Here is a 19,030-nt window from a genome sequence, read left to right on the forward strand (position 1 = left end):
CCGAAGTATCCTCTGAGCAGCTTGCCAATGCACCGTCTGAGGTTCACTCATAAACCCTGCCAAGAGCCCAACAGCAAAACAAAGATCAACACGAGTGTTGAGGAGCCAAATCAATGATCCAATCAACTGACGATAGCGGGAAGCATCCGCCATGGGAGAAGCTGAATGGGAAGTGGCCTTCCAGTTCGGATCCATAGGAGTAGAAAGGATCCGACAATCCTCCATCGCAAAAGAAACCAAGAGCTCCTGTACATATCTCTGCTGAGAGATGAAGATCTCCCTCTGAGGCTGATAAATCTCATGGCCCAAAAAGAAATGGAGTAGACCCAAGTCCATCATCTCGAACGTCCGATGTAAAGCTGCCTTCGTCTCTTGGACCTTCTGTGCATAATCACCTGTGACACTTTCTTGAAAGGGAATGCATTACAGTGGTGGTCCACTCTTTTGATGCAAGGTAGAGCACCGTTAACGTGGGCACAATTCAAGCAAATGTTTGCATCGAATTGGTTGACAAGTACCTTTGAGGTGGACATAATGACAGCTTGGAATAAGATGGATGCTAAGGAGTGTAAGAATTTGGAGCAATATAATAAGAAGTTTTGGGATGCATTGCTGCCTATCACTTCTTATCACCCCGTACCCCTTCATGAGCAAGTGGAAAAATATGTTTGTGGGCTGCCCAAAGGAATTAGGGATTTTTGTATTAAATCCACCGTGTCTAGCATGTCTTAGCTTATAGAGACTGCTGTTACAGCCGATGCTTTGCTGTGTGGGAAGGATTCGGCCTTCCTAGAGAGTGGGGAGAAGCCGAATAAAATGTTGTTTAAGGCTGAGAAAAGGGACAGATCTGAAAATCAGCCTGAAAAGAGGCCAAAACAACAAAGAAAGGGCTCGAAAACATTGGCACAATGTAGGGAATTGATGGCTGCAAATAAATGTTTTATTTGTGAACAAGAGGGACACATTGCAAGGGACTGTCCCAATAGGCAGCAAGTTGGAAAATTAGAAAATTAGGGAGATTCTAAAAGAAAGAAGCCTAAAACATCAGTGGGATTGGTGCCTGATGTTGTTAGTGATCAGCCCAATGATGATGCTACTGAGTTGTGCAGAGCATGGAGCAAAATTAGGGATCAACATGCATTGATTTTCTTTGATAATGGTGCACAAGACAACTTCATCTCTGTTGATATGGCCGCTCGTCTAGGCATCAGGGAGGATGAAATGGGACCCATAGGGGAAGTTGGAACGGCATGTAAAGGCCATGCAGAGCCCGTCAGACCGCTCATTGGAAAGCTTCGGTTGCATATACAAGGATATGTAGACAGTGAAGAGTTCTTCATTGCTCCACTTGAGGGTTTTGATGTATTGCTTGGTATGCCATGGTGTCACCGTATGCATGTAGTGATTGATTATTGTGCAAAAAAGATCACTATTCAGCATAAGGGAAAGGTATTCTCACTTGATGTAAAGTTGAAAGGTAAATCTGTCCATGTTGTATGTGTAGCTGCCATTTCTAAAGTAATGAAAAATCATCTTTCAACGTACTTGGTTTTTACTAAGGATAAAGATGATAGTGAGAATGTTGGGAATATGTCTAAGTTAGAGAAGGATCGCATGTCATTTCTGAAAATGTATGTTGATTGCTTCTCTCAATCACTTTCAGGGCAGCTACTGCCTGAAAGGCCAAAAGATCATGGCATAGATTTTATCCTTGAAAGTAGCCCACCTAATAAGCCACCCTACAGAGCCAGTGCAGCCCAATAGGAGGAGATTATGAGTAAGGTAAATGAGCTGTTAGAAGAAAAAGGGTTGATTCAGCCCAGCTCATCTCCTTTTTGTTCTCCAGTGCTTTTGGTGCAGAAAAAGTATGGTTCATGGCGTATGTGCATTGATTATCGTGCTTTAACAAGATCACAATAAAGAATCGCTTTTCGATTCCTCGGATTGATGATGTTATGGATAGATTGCAGGGGGCAATCATATTTAGCCATATAGATTTGAAGAGTGGGTATCATCAAATACGCGTTAGACCAGAAGATATGCCTAAGACAGTTTTTAGGACATCTTTTGGATTGTATGAGTTTCTTGTTATGCCTTTTGGACTTACGAATGCTTCTGCCACTTTTAATCGGATGATGGATCGTATCTTCAGACCACAAGACACAGTGGGAGCAGTATTTGCCCTTGGTTGAGTTTGCTTACAACAACACAGTGCATAGCTCTACGGGCAAAGCTCCATTTGAGGTGGTTGAGGGTGGCAAGAAGATACCACCTATTCTGCAAACTAAGGATAAGATCTTTGAGGCTGATCGTTATATGGAAAACTTGGATCTAGCCTATGCAAAGATAAAATATGCACTTCAGAGATCGCAAAAAAAGCAAAAGAGGGCAGTTAATCGACATAGACGTGCTTTGCAGTTTGCAGAGGGTGATTATGTATTGCTGCGTTTTGAAAAGGCAAGGCTGAAAAAGATGAAAGAAAGAGAAAGATTGTATCCGAGGTTGAGTATGAGATACTATGGACCCTTCCAGGTGTTGAAGAAGATCAACGATGTGGCATATCGGCTGAAATTACCTCCACATTGGCGGATATATAATATCTTTCATGTCAATTTGTTGAGGCCTTTTCATGGTGATGTGCCAGAGCATATGTCTGCTGAAATTCAGCTTGAGGTTGAGGAGCTAGATGAGATTTTGATACTTGAGCAGATTTTGACACATAAGGAAAGAAAGGTCAAAGGTAAAGTTTCCAGGAGATAATTGGTGAAATTTTAGAATTATTCATCAATGGATGCCAAATGGATGGAAGAGGATGACTTGGCAAACCATCCTCAGTTGTTGCAGCTTTACCTACATGCCTTTCAGTTAGAGCCCACTTTAGTTTGGGCTTTGTCAGGTTTAGCAGAGCAAGGGTTCGGAGTATTGCCTACATGTATTTTTGAAACCTCACTCAACATGTGGATTAATTCTTAATCACATGATTAAGTAAATGTTGCACATGTGAGGTGCAACTGGGGTTAAAGTAAATTTATGAGCCTGAGACCTGAAGAAATCACGCGATGTTAAAGGCAAAAGTTGCTATAAGTTATGCCGCACAGGTACTTGGTGGTATCTAGTGCCAATTGTTGGCCTAGGTCATCCTTTTGGCCATAAGTGTCAGTTGTTGGTGACACTAGAGAAGTGGCGTTTAATGGTACCTAATGCCAATCTGATGGTCAAAGATGGTGCAGAGACACTCGGGAATGGAAGTTGCCTAGCCAATTTAATTATTGGCCAGTCAGATTATTTTTCAGGGCACCGAAATAATTATTAAATTAATTTTCAGTATTTTAAGGCTGAAAATTAATATTTAATTATGAAAAATGTTGGAAAAACGATTTGGGAAGGCTGCTACTTGTGAAAAATGTCCATGCAAGACTGAAAAATGTCTTTAGAGGTTGGAGAGAAGCATTTCTATAAATTCATCCTGCAAGGGAGAGGGAGAGGAGACTGCTGGTCTGATTCGCAGCCATTGGAGGACCTTCTGAGGCAGCCAGGGGCAAAAGAAGACGAAACAATAGTAGGAGATAGCATCTACAGGCCGTTGAGACAGGGCAGCAGCTTTAAATGACTGATTTTCTTTAGTTCTTTGCATCTACAAGTTGTTATGGTAGGGCAACAGATGCATTTGATTGATTTTCAATCATTCTTCGCGACAAAACTCTGAATTTTCTCTCTATAGCTTTCTTTCTCATCTCCCAGCCATTTCACAGCTTTGCTCTGAAGATCTCAGCATTTGGACCCTTGGAGACTGAGAAATTTCAGATTTCTCTGCTGTAAATCCTAATGTGCAGCAAAAATTAGGGTTTAGCAGCAGCCTTGAGAATCATGCTAGAAATTGGAAGCTCCAAGATTTGGATTGAACAGGGCTGAAGCTGTTTTTAGCCTATTCAAGTGGAGGGACCAGCAAATAATTGAATTTGGGGCGTTTTCCATCTTCATCAAATCGGGTGAAGGCCAATCGAGTGCCCGAATCAAGGGGCAAAATAGATTGAAGATGTGTTGGTCAATTTGGACAGCAAGGGGAGTTGAAACACCGAAAGGGATTGGGAGAATCCCATCGTAAATCAACTTTTCCTTCAATAAAGCTAAAGAAATATCGAAAGGGGCGCCAATTTTGGGGCCAATCGGGTGTGCACTGTCCAAGATCAATAGGTAAATTTGTATTTTCAGATTTGCATTTATTGTTTGCTGTTGTAATTAAGTTGTAATCAGGGATTTACCACCCTATCTGAGGAGAAAGGTTGGTTTCAGGCAGTGGTAGAGAAGGTGTGAGATGATGCAGGCAATTTATTGGACAATAAAATGCAAGGGATGCGACAGTCACTCAAAGGAGAAATTGGCTTGCACTATCAAAACGCGAGCTATCTATCACATGTGAAGAAATGCTCTAAACGTAGAAAATGCAAAACCAATCATACGACAAAGCACAAACTGATAAACACAGAATATAGTTAGGGTTAGGGTTAGGGTAACTCAGAGATAGTGAACACAATGAATAATAAAGTGAATGAACAATGAATATACAATGCTCATGTAGCAAACACACTACGCAGTGATTATTGAACCTCAAATTCTTGTATCTGTGGGATCTAGGTAGAGGTTATGAGTTGGAGAGTGAATCGTACTCAGAATGGATAATGAAATGCAAGAAAGGCAGCCTCTGTGTGTCGAACACCAACAAACGTAGCCAGGGAAGGTTGGATCTAATGCAAACGGTAGTGCAAGAGAGACAAAGACTAAAAATGCAAGTATTAGAGGTGAGGGAAAATCAGGAGATAGTTGGAGATGGCAAACACAACAGTTTGGAGGTGGGCGACAATGTAGATGACCTTGTGGAGGAGAGAAAAGATCAAATGCATGCAGCCAGTGCAAGGTGACAACACTTGGACGATGGTGACAACTCTAGAGACTCGACTGTAAATGTAGCTTGGATGATGACGTCAATAGTTGGGGATGGATACTTGGTAGAAAACACAAATTTGATAGTGATAAAGTAGCAAGCGAGAGCTGGATGTGGATGATGGAGGCTGGAATCATGCATTAGGTGGTAGCAGATGGCTGTTGACTGCGATGTCCTCCGTGAAGGGGTGTAGGCAGCAAAGATATGGCTCTTGAAACTTGAAAAAATGAGATTAAGGGAGAGTGGTGGGCTACATGCCTATTTATGGAAAGTTTGGGGCATCCAAATTAGGGTTTTGCATGTGAAACACAGTAACTCTCTAGGATCGCATTTCTTTTTAAAATAGATTTTTTCTTAATTAATTAAGCATGTTTTGGGACTGTTTAAGTCAAGCTAATGCATTTTTAGCTCAACACCCTCTCTCGGGCCCAAAACTGAGCTGTGAAAAATAAGCCCTTTATATTGATTTTGCTTTTATTCCAAGGCAGCTCCTCCCAAAGAAGCTAGGGCATCCAGCATATGGTGCATGTCGGATGCCTAGCGACCTGCCAAGACTATAGAGGCAATGGTTACCTTACCAAGGGAGCCCAAGTGATCACCCCAAAGAGGCTAGGGCATTGGACCAGGGATGCGAGTCGGTTGTCCAGGGGCCTATTAAGTCTTGCAAAGGCAGATGGAATCAACAATGGACTTTGTGTGTGTGTTTTTCTGAAAAAAAGTTAAAGGGTTGGTGGTGTAATTTGTTCAAAAGATTTAGTATTAAGTGAAAGTTTCAAACAAATGTTCATTCTATTGGATCACTGTGCCTCGAAGTAGGGGAAAATAAGAATAGATAGCCCCACTAGCTTTATAAAACAAGCAAAACAATCCCACACACTACTTGGACAAGTGTCTAGGGATTCCTAAGGGAGAGTGTGTGTGTGTGTGCGCTAATCTTATGGAGAATATGTGGAGAAGAAAGGCAATATGACGAAAAGCAAGCAAGACAAGCAAAGCCAATATACAAGCATAAGAAAAAAGTGCATTTGGAGATTACCATGTGCAAGGCCATGAGTATGGTGGATCCGGAGTTGACCACTCCAAGGGTGATTGAAAAAGGGATAAATGCGCATAGATGCATGTTTACATGAACAAAATGCCAATGTATGGGGTAATGCAAAGGAAGATGTAAGTATTCATGCTCATGCAGAATGCGATACAATGGTGCCACTTGGATAGTGCCCTCGTAGGAAAATTGTTCACTTGCCTAAGCATCCTTTTGCAATCCTGTCACATCTTGATAGTGCAGATGATGTTACAAATATCCATAATGTACAATACAAAATAAATAAATGTCTGAAAGTGAATAACTATAAGCATTGACATTCTTACTATCAAGAGAAGAAAATTGCTCCCTCTCAAATTGGAAGGAGAAATAAGAGGGAAGTACCCTCTCCTTGTCAATTGGAAGTAGAGGAGGGTGTATCCAAGCCGATTCGTGGTAGAAAATACTGTAGAACCGACATGTTGACTGCCTTGGTAAAAATATTTGCAAAATTATCATTGGGGTACAAACTCCAAGCGAATGGTACATAGCTTAACTTGCTCTCCGATGAAATGGTAATGGTATACGAGGGGTGAGGATAGGATTAGGATTGCCCGCAAGGACAATGGCACCTCCATAGCACCATTGAAGAGGGCTCGATACTTTGCCTTAACCGTGGAAGCCGCCACCATCTCCTGCTTATTGTTAGCCCAAGAGATGGATGCCATGCCCAAGGTGTAGAGGTAGCCGCCATAGGAACATCGGGCGTTAGGATCTCTTGTCTAGTCAGAATTAGTGTGGCCCTGCAAGCGTAAACTGTGACCATAAGTTAGTCCATAATTATAGGTACATCTTAAATATCTTAACACACAAAGACGAGCAATCCAATGAGACATTTTAGGTGCATTAAAATACCGACTAAGCACACTAACTGAGAATGCAAGACTTGGCCTAGTATCAATTAACCAAAGTAATTTTCCTACAACAGAATGATAGGTGTAAGCATCAAGATTCAAAAGGCTAACTGGAGATATCCTTGTGCAAATGGATAGTGGGATCAAGAGGCATGGCCACTGGCCGTGTCTGATCAGTGCAATACTATTCCACTAGCTGAAGGGCGTACTTTTGTTGTGATAGAAAGATACTTTTCTCAGATCTAACAATCTCCGTTCCCAAGAAATAAGACAACAAACCTAAGTTTGTCATCTCGAATGTAGAGCAAAGTTGTGCTTTAATTTTTGCGATAGCCGCAGAATTTGAGCTAGTGACTAATATATCATCAATATACATAGATGGCCACTGTGCTAGTGGTGCACACATATAGATTTGAATCATAGGGGGTAGATTGGTATCCATGAATTCATAAGAACTTGTTACTAAGACCTCAGTGCTTGCTTCAGCCCATAAAGACTTTTCCGCAAGTGAAATACCTTATTAGTCCGATTAGTGGAAGAAAAGCCGGGAGGTTGCTCCACATCGACTTCCTCCGCTAAATAACCATTCAAAAAAGAACTTTTGATGTCCATGTGATAGATTAGCCAACTGTGTGAGTGGCGGGTGCAACCAACAGACGAAATGATATCAACCGAGTGGTAGATGTGAAGGTTTTCTCATAGTCAATGCTATGCTTTTGCCTGAAACCTTACACTACAAGGTGAGCCATATATTTGTCTAAAGTACTATGAGTCTTTAGCTTGGTCTTAAAAATCCACTTCATCTGGATGACGGATGATCCACCAATGTCCAAGTCCCATTTCAATCAATGCTATCTAGTTCCTTCTTCATGGCCTCCTGCCACAGAGGGTCTTGGAGAGTCTCTTGTCAATTGTCCGGCTCAGAATGTGCAATGTAATCAGTTATAAATAGCGATGCATATGAAACGTGAGGGGCGATAGCAGATTTTCTAAGGCCCTCCGGAATGTAATTTGGTGGAAGGATCCCTGAATCCCGCATGGTCTGTTGGTACTAAGGAGAGGTAACGGGTCTCATGGAGGAGGCTTGGAAGCTGAAGTATCTGTAGGAAGGTCAAGAATGGGCAATAGACCCGGCTTAGTAGGCACGATATCAAATGATGTGAACGGAGGTGAGGATGAAAAGTCCAATGTAGAGGATTGCACTATGTTCCTCTAAGTAAAAACAACATTTCTCCTAACGATCACCGTGTTTTTCTGGGGATTGAAAGAAGTACGGTGTGCCATTCAAGGCAGCGGTGGATGTGGGACCACAAAGATCTACATGAATGAGCCTACGGGGTCCAGCAGCACGAGTAACAGACTGTTGAGAAAAGGTTGTATGATGCTGTTTACTTAGCTGACTCGCTTTACAAACCTCTCAAGATAGTTTTAGGGGTGGAAGGCTCTCAACCATCCCTTGACGCGACAGCTCATAAAGAGAGTCATAGCCAAGATCTCTTAAGCGAAAATGCCAAAGACTCTCATCGACAGTCGGCTTGGTAAGAAAGTGTGTTATGTGGTAAAGGCCATTGGGCTGTGCCTTGCCGCAAGCAATCACTAAACCAATTTGAGAGTCTAGGACCTTGATTGTGGTTGTGGTGAAGAAAATTGCTCGCCCCAATCGGCAAAGTTGTTGAATGCACAACAAGTTCACTCCAAGTTGGGAGACATAATAGATATCATCCAGCGAAGCGAGATCTAGACCTAGGTTAGTGGGAAAATTGATGTAACCTTGACCCTAAATCTTGATCAAGGAGTTGTTTCCTACGTGAACACTCATGGCTACAGGGGCTCGAGAAATGAAAATGTTCGCTATAGGAGTCATGTGATGGATAGCTCCATTGTCCACAAGCCAAACAGGTGCTGAGATGCTCGGCTGTGATGAGTGGGCTTTTGTAGGCACCTCATTAGGAGGCAACTCATAGATGTGAACGAGTCTTGCATCCGATGTCTCTAAGAAGAGAATGTGGGCCTTTGTAGACTAGTTAGACAAACCCTTTGAAGTTGAGTAGTTTGCTGACTGTAATGAGTGATCAGTAGCAGTGTGGGTCTAGCCTTGCCACTGATCCTGTTTAGGGTTGCCACCACCGTGCCTTCCCTGATGGGGGTTACCTGACTGGGGTGTGGGGGTTTGATTCTTGGATTTTGGCTATGTGCCTCTTGCCTTAGATCGATACTCCTTGTAATAATGGCTAGCCTTTTGACAATATTGACAATATCTATTTTTCTTAGGTACATTTTGCCATCCGAGTTAAAGAGGAGATTAAGTGGTGCCTTGGGATTCACTAGCCTTGGTTTGATTTTGATTTTGATTTGAGTTTTGTTTGCCCCTGCCTTGTTGCCCCCTTTGAGAAGATGCAACTAGAGTCTCTCTATTGAGGACATATTATAAAATTGATCGAACAACCGCACGTAATGTAATAGCTGCTACTCAAACTCATAAAATATGGGCATCTGACTGTGAAATTACCTGTTGCACAAAATGGAAATAATTTCTTAGCAACTTGTTAAGGAATAGGATAACCTAATCATCAAAGGACCTAGGAGCTAGAGTGGTCGAGAACTCAGCGAGGAGACGCCAATACTCAGCCAACTTGACTTCCAAGTCATCCTTGTCTATGATTTTAAAGTTTTGAAGCTCATGATCCAAATTGATGTAACGTATCCTATCTTGAGCCGTATAGTGGTCAGTCAAGTGTGCCGAATACTCAGATGCTAAGTCAAAATGCTGAAGCTCAGAATGAAACTTACGCAATAAGCCCTGCATAAGCTCAACAACAGTAGGGGCGTTACAAGCCTTTCATGAGCGGATGATCTCGTACGGAACAAGTGCGGGATTAGGTTGGGGTTCTAGCCCTTGCACTAAATCCCATAGGTTTTGAGAATAAGACATGCCTCATCAAATTTGACGAAGTGGTATAGTTTGACCCATTGAAACGAGTCTTATCAATAAATGCATGCTTGGCAAATGACGAGCTAGAACCATGAGAAGTTTGTGAAGATGGATAGGTGGGGTAGGATGGAGGATAAGTTGGTGGTAGGGGTGGTGGATAAGGAGGGGGTAAATTTGGATAGGTAGAAATAGGTTGCGGATGTCCAATGAGTGCCGATTGCTGTGGAGGTATTGAAATGGACATAGGTCCATATGATACCGTAGGCATAGGTGGAGGCACTGGGGCATGATAGCCCTTGTTCAAATGTCGATTGGGGCACAACATAACGACCGGATGGTTCCTTAGGTAATGCCATAGAGGTAAACTATGATACCAAACGATCCATACTGGAGTATGTTTGGGAGGCACTCCCAGAGGGATAACTCAAAGTGTGTGTGGGAGGTTGAGCCTCTGTTATTGGTACACCACTTGGAAACGGATATGTAGAGGTCCTAAAGACTGTGTCTAAATGTACAGAATCTCTTGGTGTGGTGTGTGGTGAACATAGTAGCTGAGAAACACGTTTCTTTGAGTTTGAAACTTACGAAATGTTTCTTAAAGTACGAAACGTTTTTGAGAGTAAAAAACGTGGGTGTTTTTATTTATTTTTATTTTTTTTGACAAAAACTATTGGGCAATGTTAAACATGATGATGATGATGTGTAATGATTCGTGAGGGCTCAAGATTTTGGATGAGAGACTGATTTTTTAATGATTTTGTCTAGTTATTGGACTTTGTTAATCTAGTATCTATTCTTGGCTTGAGATTTGAATATTATATGACTTTAGTCTAATTTATGAGTTATTTATGATATATTACGATTCATTCTCGATTTTGACATTTTGTCAGTTTATTTTGAAATGAGAATCATGATGTTGCAACTTAACTCAGTCCATATTATAGATAGACTATTTACAAGTTAATTTTAATTTTCTTTGTATGATATGTATGAATCATAATGTTTGAGTTCTAAACCATAGTATAGCCTAACTTTGACATAAGTGACAAGTCAATAATGGATCATGGATATGTAACGTATAATGTATTATTCTCAATCGACTCTATTATCACTCAAGCTCAATTAGCCATTCTTTGTTTAAGAGAGAGTTCCATAGATGTTTAGAACCTCTTTCCCTAGTCAAAACTATTAAAAATCCCTATATTAAAAAACCCGCGTTTCTTATTTTACCCCCTCTTGAAAGGAACTTACGAAACATGTTTCTGACGTTTCGTTTCTAAACGTTTCTAACATTTCTAGCTGCTATGGTGGTGAATAATGTGGTGCACTTAATGGAAGTGGAAAGGAAGAGACAGTGGAAGATGAGGGAGGGATGGGTGGAATCCCAAATGGATTTGTGATGGATGTTATTGTGGAAAATATCATCTGTTTCTTTTGTTCATTAAATGCATTGGATGAAGATGCACCTACTTCAAATTGACCATGAGAAATAAAATCATTTGAAGGAAAAGGAAGGGACCAAGTTTTTCTTTCATGAAGAAATACTTGTCTTTCTCATTACTCAGAAACCAAAGGTTGCTTTGAAGAGTCCCTTCTTGAGAAGCATCCCGTGATCTGACAGAAAATATAGAATCAATTGTCGGCATAGAATCTGCAACAATAGTATTCATATCTGGCATTGGAGAAAAGATGTATTGTGGAAGTGATGTGTAATTTGAGCCATGTTCCACTTGTGGATGGCCAATTCATAGTGGGGATTCCAAAGCTCTTGCAAGATCATTGGTTTTGTGCACCGAATCTAAAGGATAAAACTCAGGCTTACCTTCAACCTCCTGTTGAGCTCTATACATAAGGATGAGATCATACTCAGTGGCAGAAATCTGATATGGCCTATGGACTCCATGGTAGTTCGATAGTTCTCCACCCATGTTAGATTGGGTAGAAGCAAGTTGGGAGGCCCACTTCTGATTGTTTCTGTCCATGTTTGGTTGTGGAGACTAGAGTGGTATTGTGAATGTGTTCAAAGTCATTTGACCCTTATGTTGTTCATGCTTTTGTGGATGAGCTTTCCGATCAAAGGCCAAGGTTTCTCAAAGAGTACCTAGTTCTGATACCATGTGAATAAATGCTCTAAATGCAAAAAACACAAAACCAATCGTATGAAAAAGCACAAACTAATAAACATAGAACATAGTTAGGGTTAGGGTTAGGGTTAGGGTAACTAAGAGACTGAACATAATGAATAATAAAGTGAATGAATAATGAATATACAATGCTTATGCACCAAACACACTATGCAGTGAATATTGAACCTTGAACTATTGTATCTTTGGGATCAAGGCAAAGGTTATGACCTAGAGAGTGTGTTGTACTTGGAACGGATCTCGAAATGTAGCACAGGCAACCTTCGTGTGTCAAACACCAGCAAATGCCAAACGTAGTAGGGAAGACTAGATCTGATGTAGACAACAGTGCACGAGAGAGAAAGACTAAAAACGCAGGTATCAAAGATGAGAGAAAACTAGGCGACAACTGGAGATGGCAAATGCAATAGTCTGGAGGTGGGCAATAGAGTAGATGACCTTGTGGAGGAGAGAGAAGATTGAACGTAGGCAGTTAGTGAAAGGCGACAATACACAGTCTAAATGATGACGTCAGTAGTTGGGAATGGACGCGTGGCAGCAAATGCAAATTTGATGGTGATGGAGCAGCATGCGATAGCTAGATGTGGGTGATGGAGGTTGGAATTGGGTTCTAGATGGTAGCAGATGGTTGGGGGAAGCTCTAACCGCGATGTCCTCTGCGAGGGGGGTGCGTGCAGTAGAGATACGGTTCTTGAAGCTTGCAAAAACGAGGTAAAGGGAGAGTGATGGGCTGCATGCCTATTTATAGAAAGGTTGGGGTACCGAAATTAGGGTTTTGCATGTGGGACACAATAACTCTCTTGGATTGCGTTTCTTTTTAAAATAAGATGGTTTCTTCATTAATTAAGCGTGTTTTGGGACTGTTTAAGCCAGGCTAATGCATTTTTAGGTCAATACCAGGATCCGAACATTGATTAGCAAGGTGGCAGCTCTAAATTGAAAATGCAATGTGTTTGGGACTTTTGATGTAGTCGGCCAATAGTTGGTACAATTGCAAGGTAGTAGTTGAGAAATTGATGATCATGTGGCAACAAGCTAGAAGACTGGACAGCCATTGAGTGAAGGCCAATGGTTGAAATCTACATGGTAGAGTGTGAAACCTGCACACAAGGATGGGCTGAATGGTGGGCAGCCTATCTATTTATAGATGCATAAAGATCCTTCCATATTAGGGTTTTGCCTATGGGAAATGGAAACTCTCTAGGACTATGCTGGTTTAATGAAATTTTTAGTAATTCACACGTTTTGGGATTGCTTTGAAAAGATAATCATTTGTAATGCATTTTTAGCTCAATAGTACACTCATTCATTCATTTACAAAATTCATTTATTTACTTCAGAGCTCACTTTCTTCTTTGTTTGTGTTTTACATTTTCGTTTTATGTTTCTATGTTTATTTCATTGTTGTTTTAGTTCTTGTGTTTTAGTCGGATTCATACATTCTATGTTTCCTCAGTGTAAACCCTAGCATCACTTCACATGGTCTTAGAGCTAGTGCTCTTCTAACGAGTATCTTGCGTTATCGTGGAGAGCTTGGTTTGTGTGAGATATAGGAACGACACACAACCAATTCACAGTGTCTCAGACACCTTAATATCCCACAATGTCTTTTTAGGCTTCTCTATCACTGGAGGCCTTGAGGAGGCATTATGGACTTAATGAGGAGGACAAGACATCTTCACTTTCTTCTTCTTGGCTAGATGTAGGACTCATGATGGAGGAGTTTAGTGAATTCTTACATATCAAATATTCTTGTTACATGGGAGCCTTGCGTATTAGATAGGATCAATGGGTGAGGCTGGCCCCATCTCTCCCCTCAAGGAGGACATGTTGCACTCGGGATGATTGGTGATCCATCTTCTTCATCATAGCTAGGCCAAACATCAAATTCGTATAACCCTTTTGAGCTTCACTTTCTTCTTCTTGGCTAGATGTAGGGCTCACAATGGAGGAGTTTAGTGAATTCTTACATGTCAAATATTCTTGTTACATGGGAGCCTTGCGTATTAGATAGGATCAATGGGTGAGGCTGGCCCCACCTCTCCCCTCAAGGAGGACATGTTGCACTTGGGATGATTGGTGATCCATCTTCTTCATCATAGCTAGGCCGAACATCAAATTCGTATAACCCTTTTGAGTCGTATGAATCAAAACCCTTCCATGTTTCTTCTTTTGGTGTGCGGGATCCCAATCATGAAAGGGTTGATTATGTTAACTTCAATAGAGGAGGCTCTAGGCACAGACATACATCTATAGGCATACTTGAAAGGATCTCGATCATGAAAACATATATTTGTAGCCATATTTGGAATTGTATCCTCAATTTCTTTTGAGCATGGAGTTGACATTTTTGGTTCACACTTTCCTCCCAATCCACCCTCTTATGTCAATTCACTTATTTACTTTTAGTAACTTGGGGTTAAATTCCACCATTCCCTCAAGTACACTAGGATTAGAAACCTCTATTTCTACTCCTAGCACTTTTTCTTTTCCACACCATATGTCAGCTATCCACAAGTGAATGCTACTTTGCACCCCAATACATCGTTAGCGGGAATGCCACCCATTAACATTGTGCCTTATATACCCATGCAAGTGAGCACATTTGTCTACCTTGGGATGTCTATTATGGATATCTTGCTCATTCCCCTTGGGCATTCACCACCCTTTCCTTCGGCCTCTCGGACATAGGGATATCCATCCTCTACTTATGGTGCATTGTCCCACACTCCAGGAGTCACTCCCATGTAGGGATTTCCATCCTTTGCCTACAAAGTCCCTATCCCTCCTCGGGCTACTCACGTGACTACGATGCCTGCTCAACCCATGCCCACTTTTGGCAAGTGTACTCCACTTCTCTCCCTACCAACCCTACCCATATTATTCTTCCCTTAACACTACCACTCTTGTTGCTACAACCAAGAATGCCTTCATGGATAAGGCTTGTTTTAACGGGTCGAATTTCACTACTTGATCTTACCTTATGTAATGAGTACTTGAGTCTTAGGATCTTTGGTTTAGAGTCTATGTAGACCCTCAACTGGCCCATCCTAACCACATTCATCAATGGAAAGCTTACAATGCCATAGTCAATGTCGAGCTAATGCAAGGGTTAGTTGTCTAGTTCCACTCTTAGCTACAACACTTTCCTAGCATCCAATCATTGGAGTGATCTTCTTGATTGCTACCCGCAATGAAGGATTGAACCCAAATCATCAATCTGAATTATGAGTTGTAGGAGTTTTCTAAAGGGGATGATCTAAAAGTCCAGTTGGCTGAATTAAGCCAGTTACTCGCCAAGTTCGTCACTATTGGCTTATTGAAGTCAGATGATGATTAGGTCACATTTTTCTTAAACAAGCTGACTTCTAAATACTTCCACTTTATATAACATTTCATTTCGTTGCCTTGATCGCTGACCTTACGAGTTTGAATGCCATTTCTTGTGTTACATGATGCTGCATAACCAAGTCCACAAGGAGTCCTTCACATTTTCCTATTCAGAGTGGGCTCTTGTGACAACTTTTATGAAGTTGTATGGTAGAGATGATAAGAATGTAAAGCTAGGAAGGCAATTCAACAAAAGGTGACACCCTTCCTCAAACAAAACCAAAGATACTAAAGAAACCAAACCCATTTGGCAGTAGCTCCCTAAAAAGAATAGGTTTTGCACACATTGCTAGAGATCATGCCATGTAGACAAGGAGTGTCATACTAAGTCCCAGGGTCTCCCAACTAAGAAACCACAACAATGTATGCGCATCTATTCCTTTTCGGTCTTCGAAGTAGTTCTCGATCCATTATATTCATGACATTGCACATGGCAGTCTTTGAGGCAATCTCCCTTGCTTGCTTAACTTGTCTAGCGTGCTTTCCGCACTTCTTTTTGCCTCTCCACATATCCCCTATATTTTCTTCATCCACACTTCGCCTATTTCCTTTGTCATTGACACCCAATAGTGGTTGGGATAAGTTTGTTTGTTTTGTGATAGTTGCGTGGGGCTATACCTCATGTTGTTGCTCCATCAAGTCTCCTTGGCATGCATGCCATTGGACATGTGGCATATGAACAATCTTATTTTCCCTTGCCTTATAGTAGACGGGACAGTTTGAGTGACTGGTTTGCTAACACCACTCCATTTGCACTCTTTATATTCATCCTAGGGTCTCCTCATGCACCCCCAGCTAGGACCATTTCCCCATCTTGACATGAGTTTCATTGGTAGAGACTTGTTGGTGGCCATGCCAGATGGTGGCCACACAATTAGGCTAGCATCCTTAGGGTACTTTAGGCTAGTCTACCTTAGCGCTCTTAGTTCCTAGCCTAGTGAGTTGGGCCAGAATGACACTTTGTCCTTAGGCTACTTAGGATTTAGGATTTTCTTCATTTGTCTTCCATTGCATTCATACACTACACTCATTCACACATCTCTTTTGTATATTTTAACTTTACTTTTTGTTTTGTTCTCCTTTGGAGCATCTCTCTATGAAGCTCTTGTTTTTGCAGATTCTAATCTCTTTTATAGGGTTATTGCATTTCAGATTTGCACCGATCCTTCCTAGGCTAGAGATATGGGAAGCTCATTGTTTCTTTGTGGTTTCAACTTCCTTGGAACGGATCTTATGATATCTCTTCATGCTATCACAGGGGTGGCTTCTCCTTCTCCTCTAGCTGGGGTGCTTCATCCACATCCCTTTTCATGGTTCTTGGCACCACACAAAGATTGACATCAGGTTCCTCTTCCTCCTTCAGCATCGATATCCATGGTTGAGAGGGGGTTCCTACCCTCGGTATTCTATAGGTTTCGGCATTTATCTTCTACATCGGTCTCCCTTCTTGTTTCACCTTCCCTTTACATTGCATGGTCATCCTCATCTTTATAAAAGGGCACTTATGCAAGTGAAAAATATTCCCACCTGGGATGTTGTCCAAGTGGCACCTGCTGCATGCACATTCTCATCATATAGTATACCTCTATGCATTTCGTTGTACCAAGCATCCTTTAGCGGATCCTAAGCTATTTCCATTTGCAGTTCTTTTACCATCTTGCCACCACAGCTCCATACTTCTTCACCCTTTTCCTTCATCACCGACACTTGGGATAGCTTGTCTATTGTATGATGCGACTGGATCTAACCATCCCTTCTTATTCTTCCCCTAGGGTGCACTACGTGATAGGCTACGTTGACAAGCACCCCTTGTCCGATGCCTTGGCCTCTTTGGGGCTGACCCTTTGGGCTCGCAATGTAAGATAAGGATTGCCTTTCTAGTAGCATTCGGCAAGTTGATGTGCAACCTTTGTCTAATGCTTGGCTACTTTGGGGTGGGACGCATTGGGGTGATTATGGGCCACAACTATGCTTGTAGTCCCTTTTTGGTTCTAGTTTTGGGCTTGAGAGGGGGTGTTGAACTAAAAAATGCATTATAAATTGATTATCTCTTTAAAACAGCTCCAAAGCATATAAACTATCCAAAGTTTCATTAAAAGGTGCACGGTCCTAGAAAGTGTATGTTCAGTAAGACAAACCCTAATTTGGGAGGATCTAATCATCTATAGACAGGTTGCCCACCATTCAGCCTATCTCTCGTCTTGTAGGTTATCATCCTTGTCTTATAGGTTTTCAGCCACCATCAGCCCTCTTCCACCGGCTGTCCAGACCTTGTCCACTATTGCCACACTCCCTCCAGCCCTTGGTGCCTTGTTTTCAGCTGTTGCTTTGTTGCCAGGAGGTCACATACAGTTGCATTTGCTACCAGACTGCCATCGCCAGCTGCTGCCTCATCCTCCACACCTCGATCAGTCGTGTTTTCTGCATCAACAAGCTGCCTTGCATCAGCAACCACTTCTCCAGCTGTCCCTTAGCCTTCTGCATCAACAAGCTGCCTTGCATCAGCAACCGCTTCTCCAGCTGTCCCTTAGCCTCCCATTGCTATTGGTGATCAACTGCGTTTGTCTTTGGGTGGTTACATTGTTGTGTTTACTAGATTCAGCCTCTAGACAGCTGCTTTTTGGTTTCCAACCTACTGCCTTTCCACTTTCAGCGTCATTTCATCTCCGACTGGATGGTTACAGACCTTGGGATTCATCTTTGGTGGCGGTCACTCTCCAACTACCTCCATTTCTTTGCCTTTGAGCATCTTGTACACTCTTTCCTTCATTTACAACATTCATTTATTCACTTCAAAGTTCTTTTTCTTCTTTGCTTGTGTTTTGCATTTTACTTTTTTGCGTTTATTGCATTCTTGTCTGAGTTTGTGTGTTTTAGTCGTGTTCATACATTGTGTGTTTTCTCAGTGCAAACCCAGACATCACTTCACATCACTTTTTAAGCTTCTTTATGCTTGATCCTTATGCACTTATACTCGGCCTTTATATCCAAGTGGATGGGCTTTTGCTCCTTAGAATTCTCTTGGTGGCCACTACTTTTTGAGCATGGCTACCGTCTACCCCATCTATGCTTATAGGAGTTGGAACTCCGATGGCTTGGAGGATTTGCCTTGATATAGTTCTAAAGAACTAAATTACTAAATGTCAAGTGACTTGCAGTCTGGATGCCAGAAATATCTGAAGATCTTAAAAGATTCAGTTACTCAAAACAACCGACAAGCTAAAATAATACCGTATGAATGTGAATCTGTGACATTGCAATTAAATTTCCTCTTTACCCTGTACATACACAATTTTGTTTGGGTAAAGTCCTTGAACACATGGTATGTGTTTCATAACAGGTTTGTAGAAAAAAATCGAAGAGACGTCGAGGAGAAAATGGAACAACTGAAAGCTGTCTCCAACCTGGCCGCAATATTTGCTGGCTTTGCAATTGTTACATTGACTCAGTTCAGTCCTCAACCAGGGTCATTTCAGGTACTTTGATTGACAATATCTATCAATCCTTTAGTGATTTCAACTGTAACCAACCTCTAGATAAAACAAAGGATCATAAAAATAAAACTGTCAACAAGAAACAGTTATGGAATTTGAAGATAGCATCTGATTACTCCATTCAGATGCTAGTGCAAATAGTGGGCAAGGCAAGAACAGATATACTATAGATTTTGGCAGAAAGAAGACA

General features: G+C 41.6%; 1 protein-coding gene across 8 annotated transcripts in view; it reads left to right on the forward strand.

The window, feature by feature from the left end:
* The window catches only part of LOC148041889 (uncharacterized), a 55,560-nt gene that overhangs the window by 25,824 nt on the left and 10,706 nt on the right, over window positions 1-19,030 (forward strand). For all 8 annotated transcript variants that reach the window (XR_015691718.1, XR_015691719.1, XR_015691716.1 and 5 more), the window contains exon 3: window positions 18,687-18,822. Coding sequence is in view for 4 of the 8 variants with exons in the window: in XM_087683861.1 (XP_087539987.1) it covers window positions 18,687-18,822 (136 nt within the window). In the remaining 4 variants the exon portion in view is untranslated. The remainder of the gene's footprint in view (window positions 1-18,686; window positions 18,823-19,030) is intronic.

Source organism: Lygodium microphyllum, chromosome 1, assembly GCF_053477565.2.
Source record: "Lygodium microphyllum isolate KBCC chromosome 1, Lygodium_microphyllum_v1.1.10, whole genome shotgun sequence".
In the NCBI taxonomy this organism is placed as follows: Eukaryota; Viridiplantae; Streptophyta; class Polypodiopsida; order Schizaeales; family Lygodiaceae; genus Lygodium; species Lygodium microphyllum.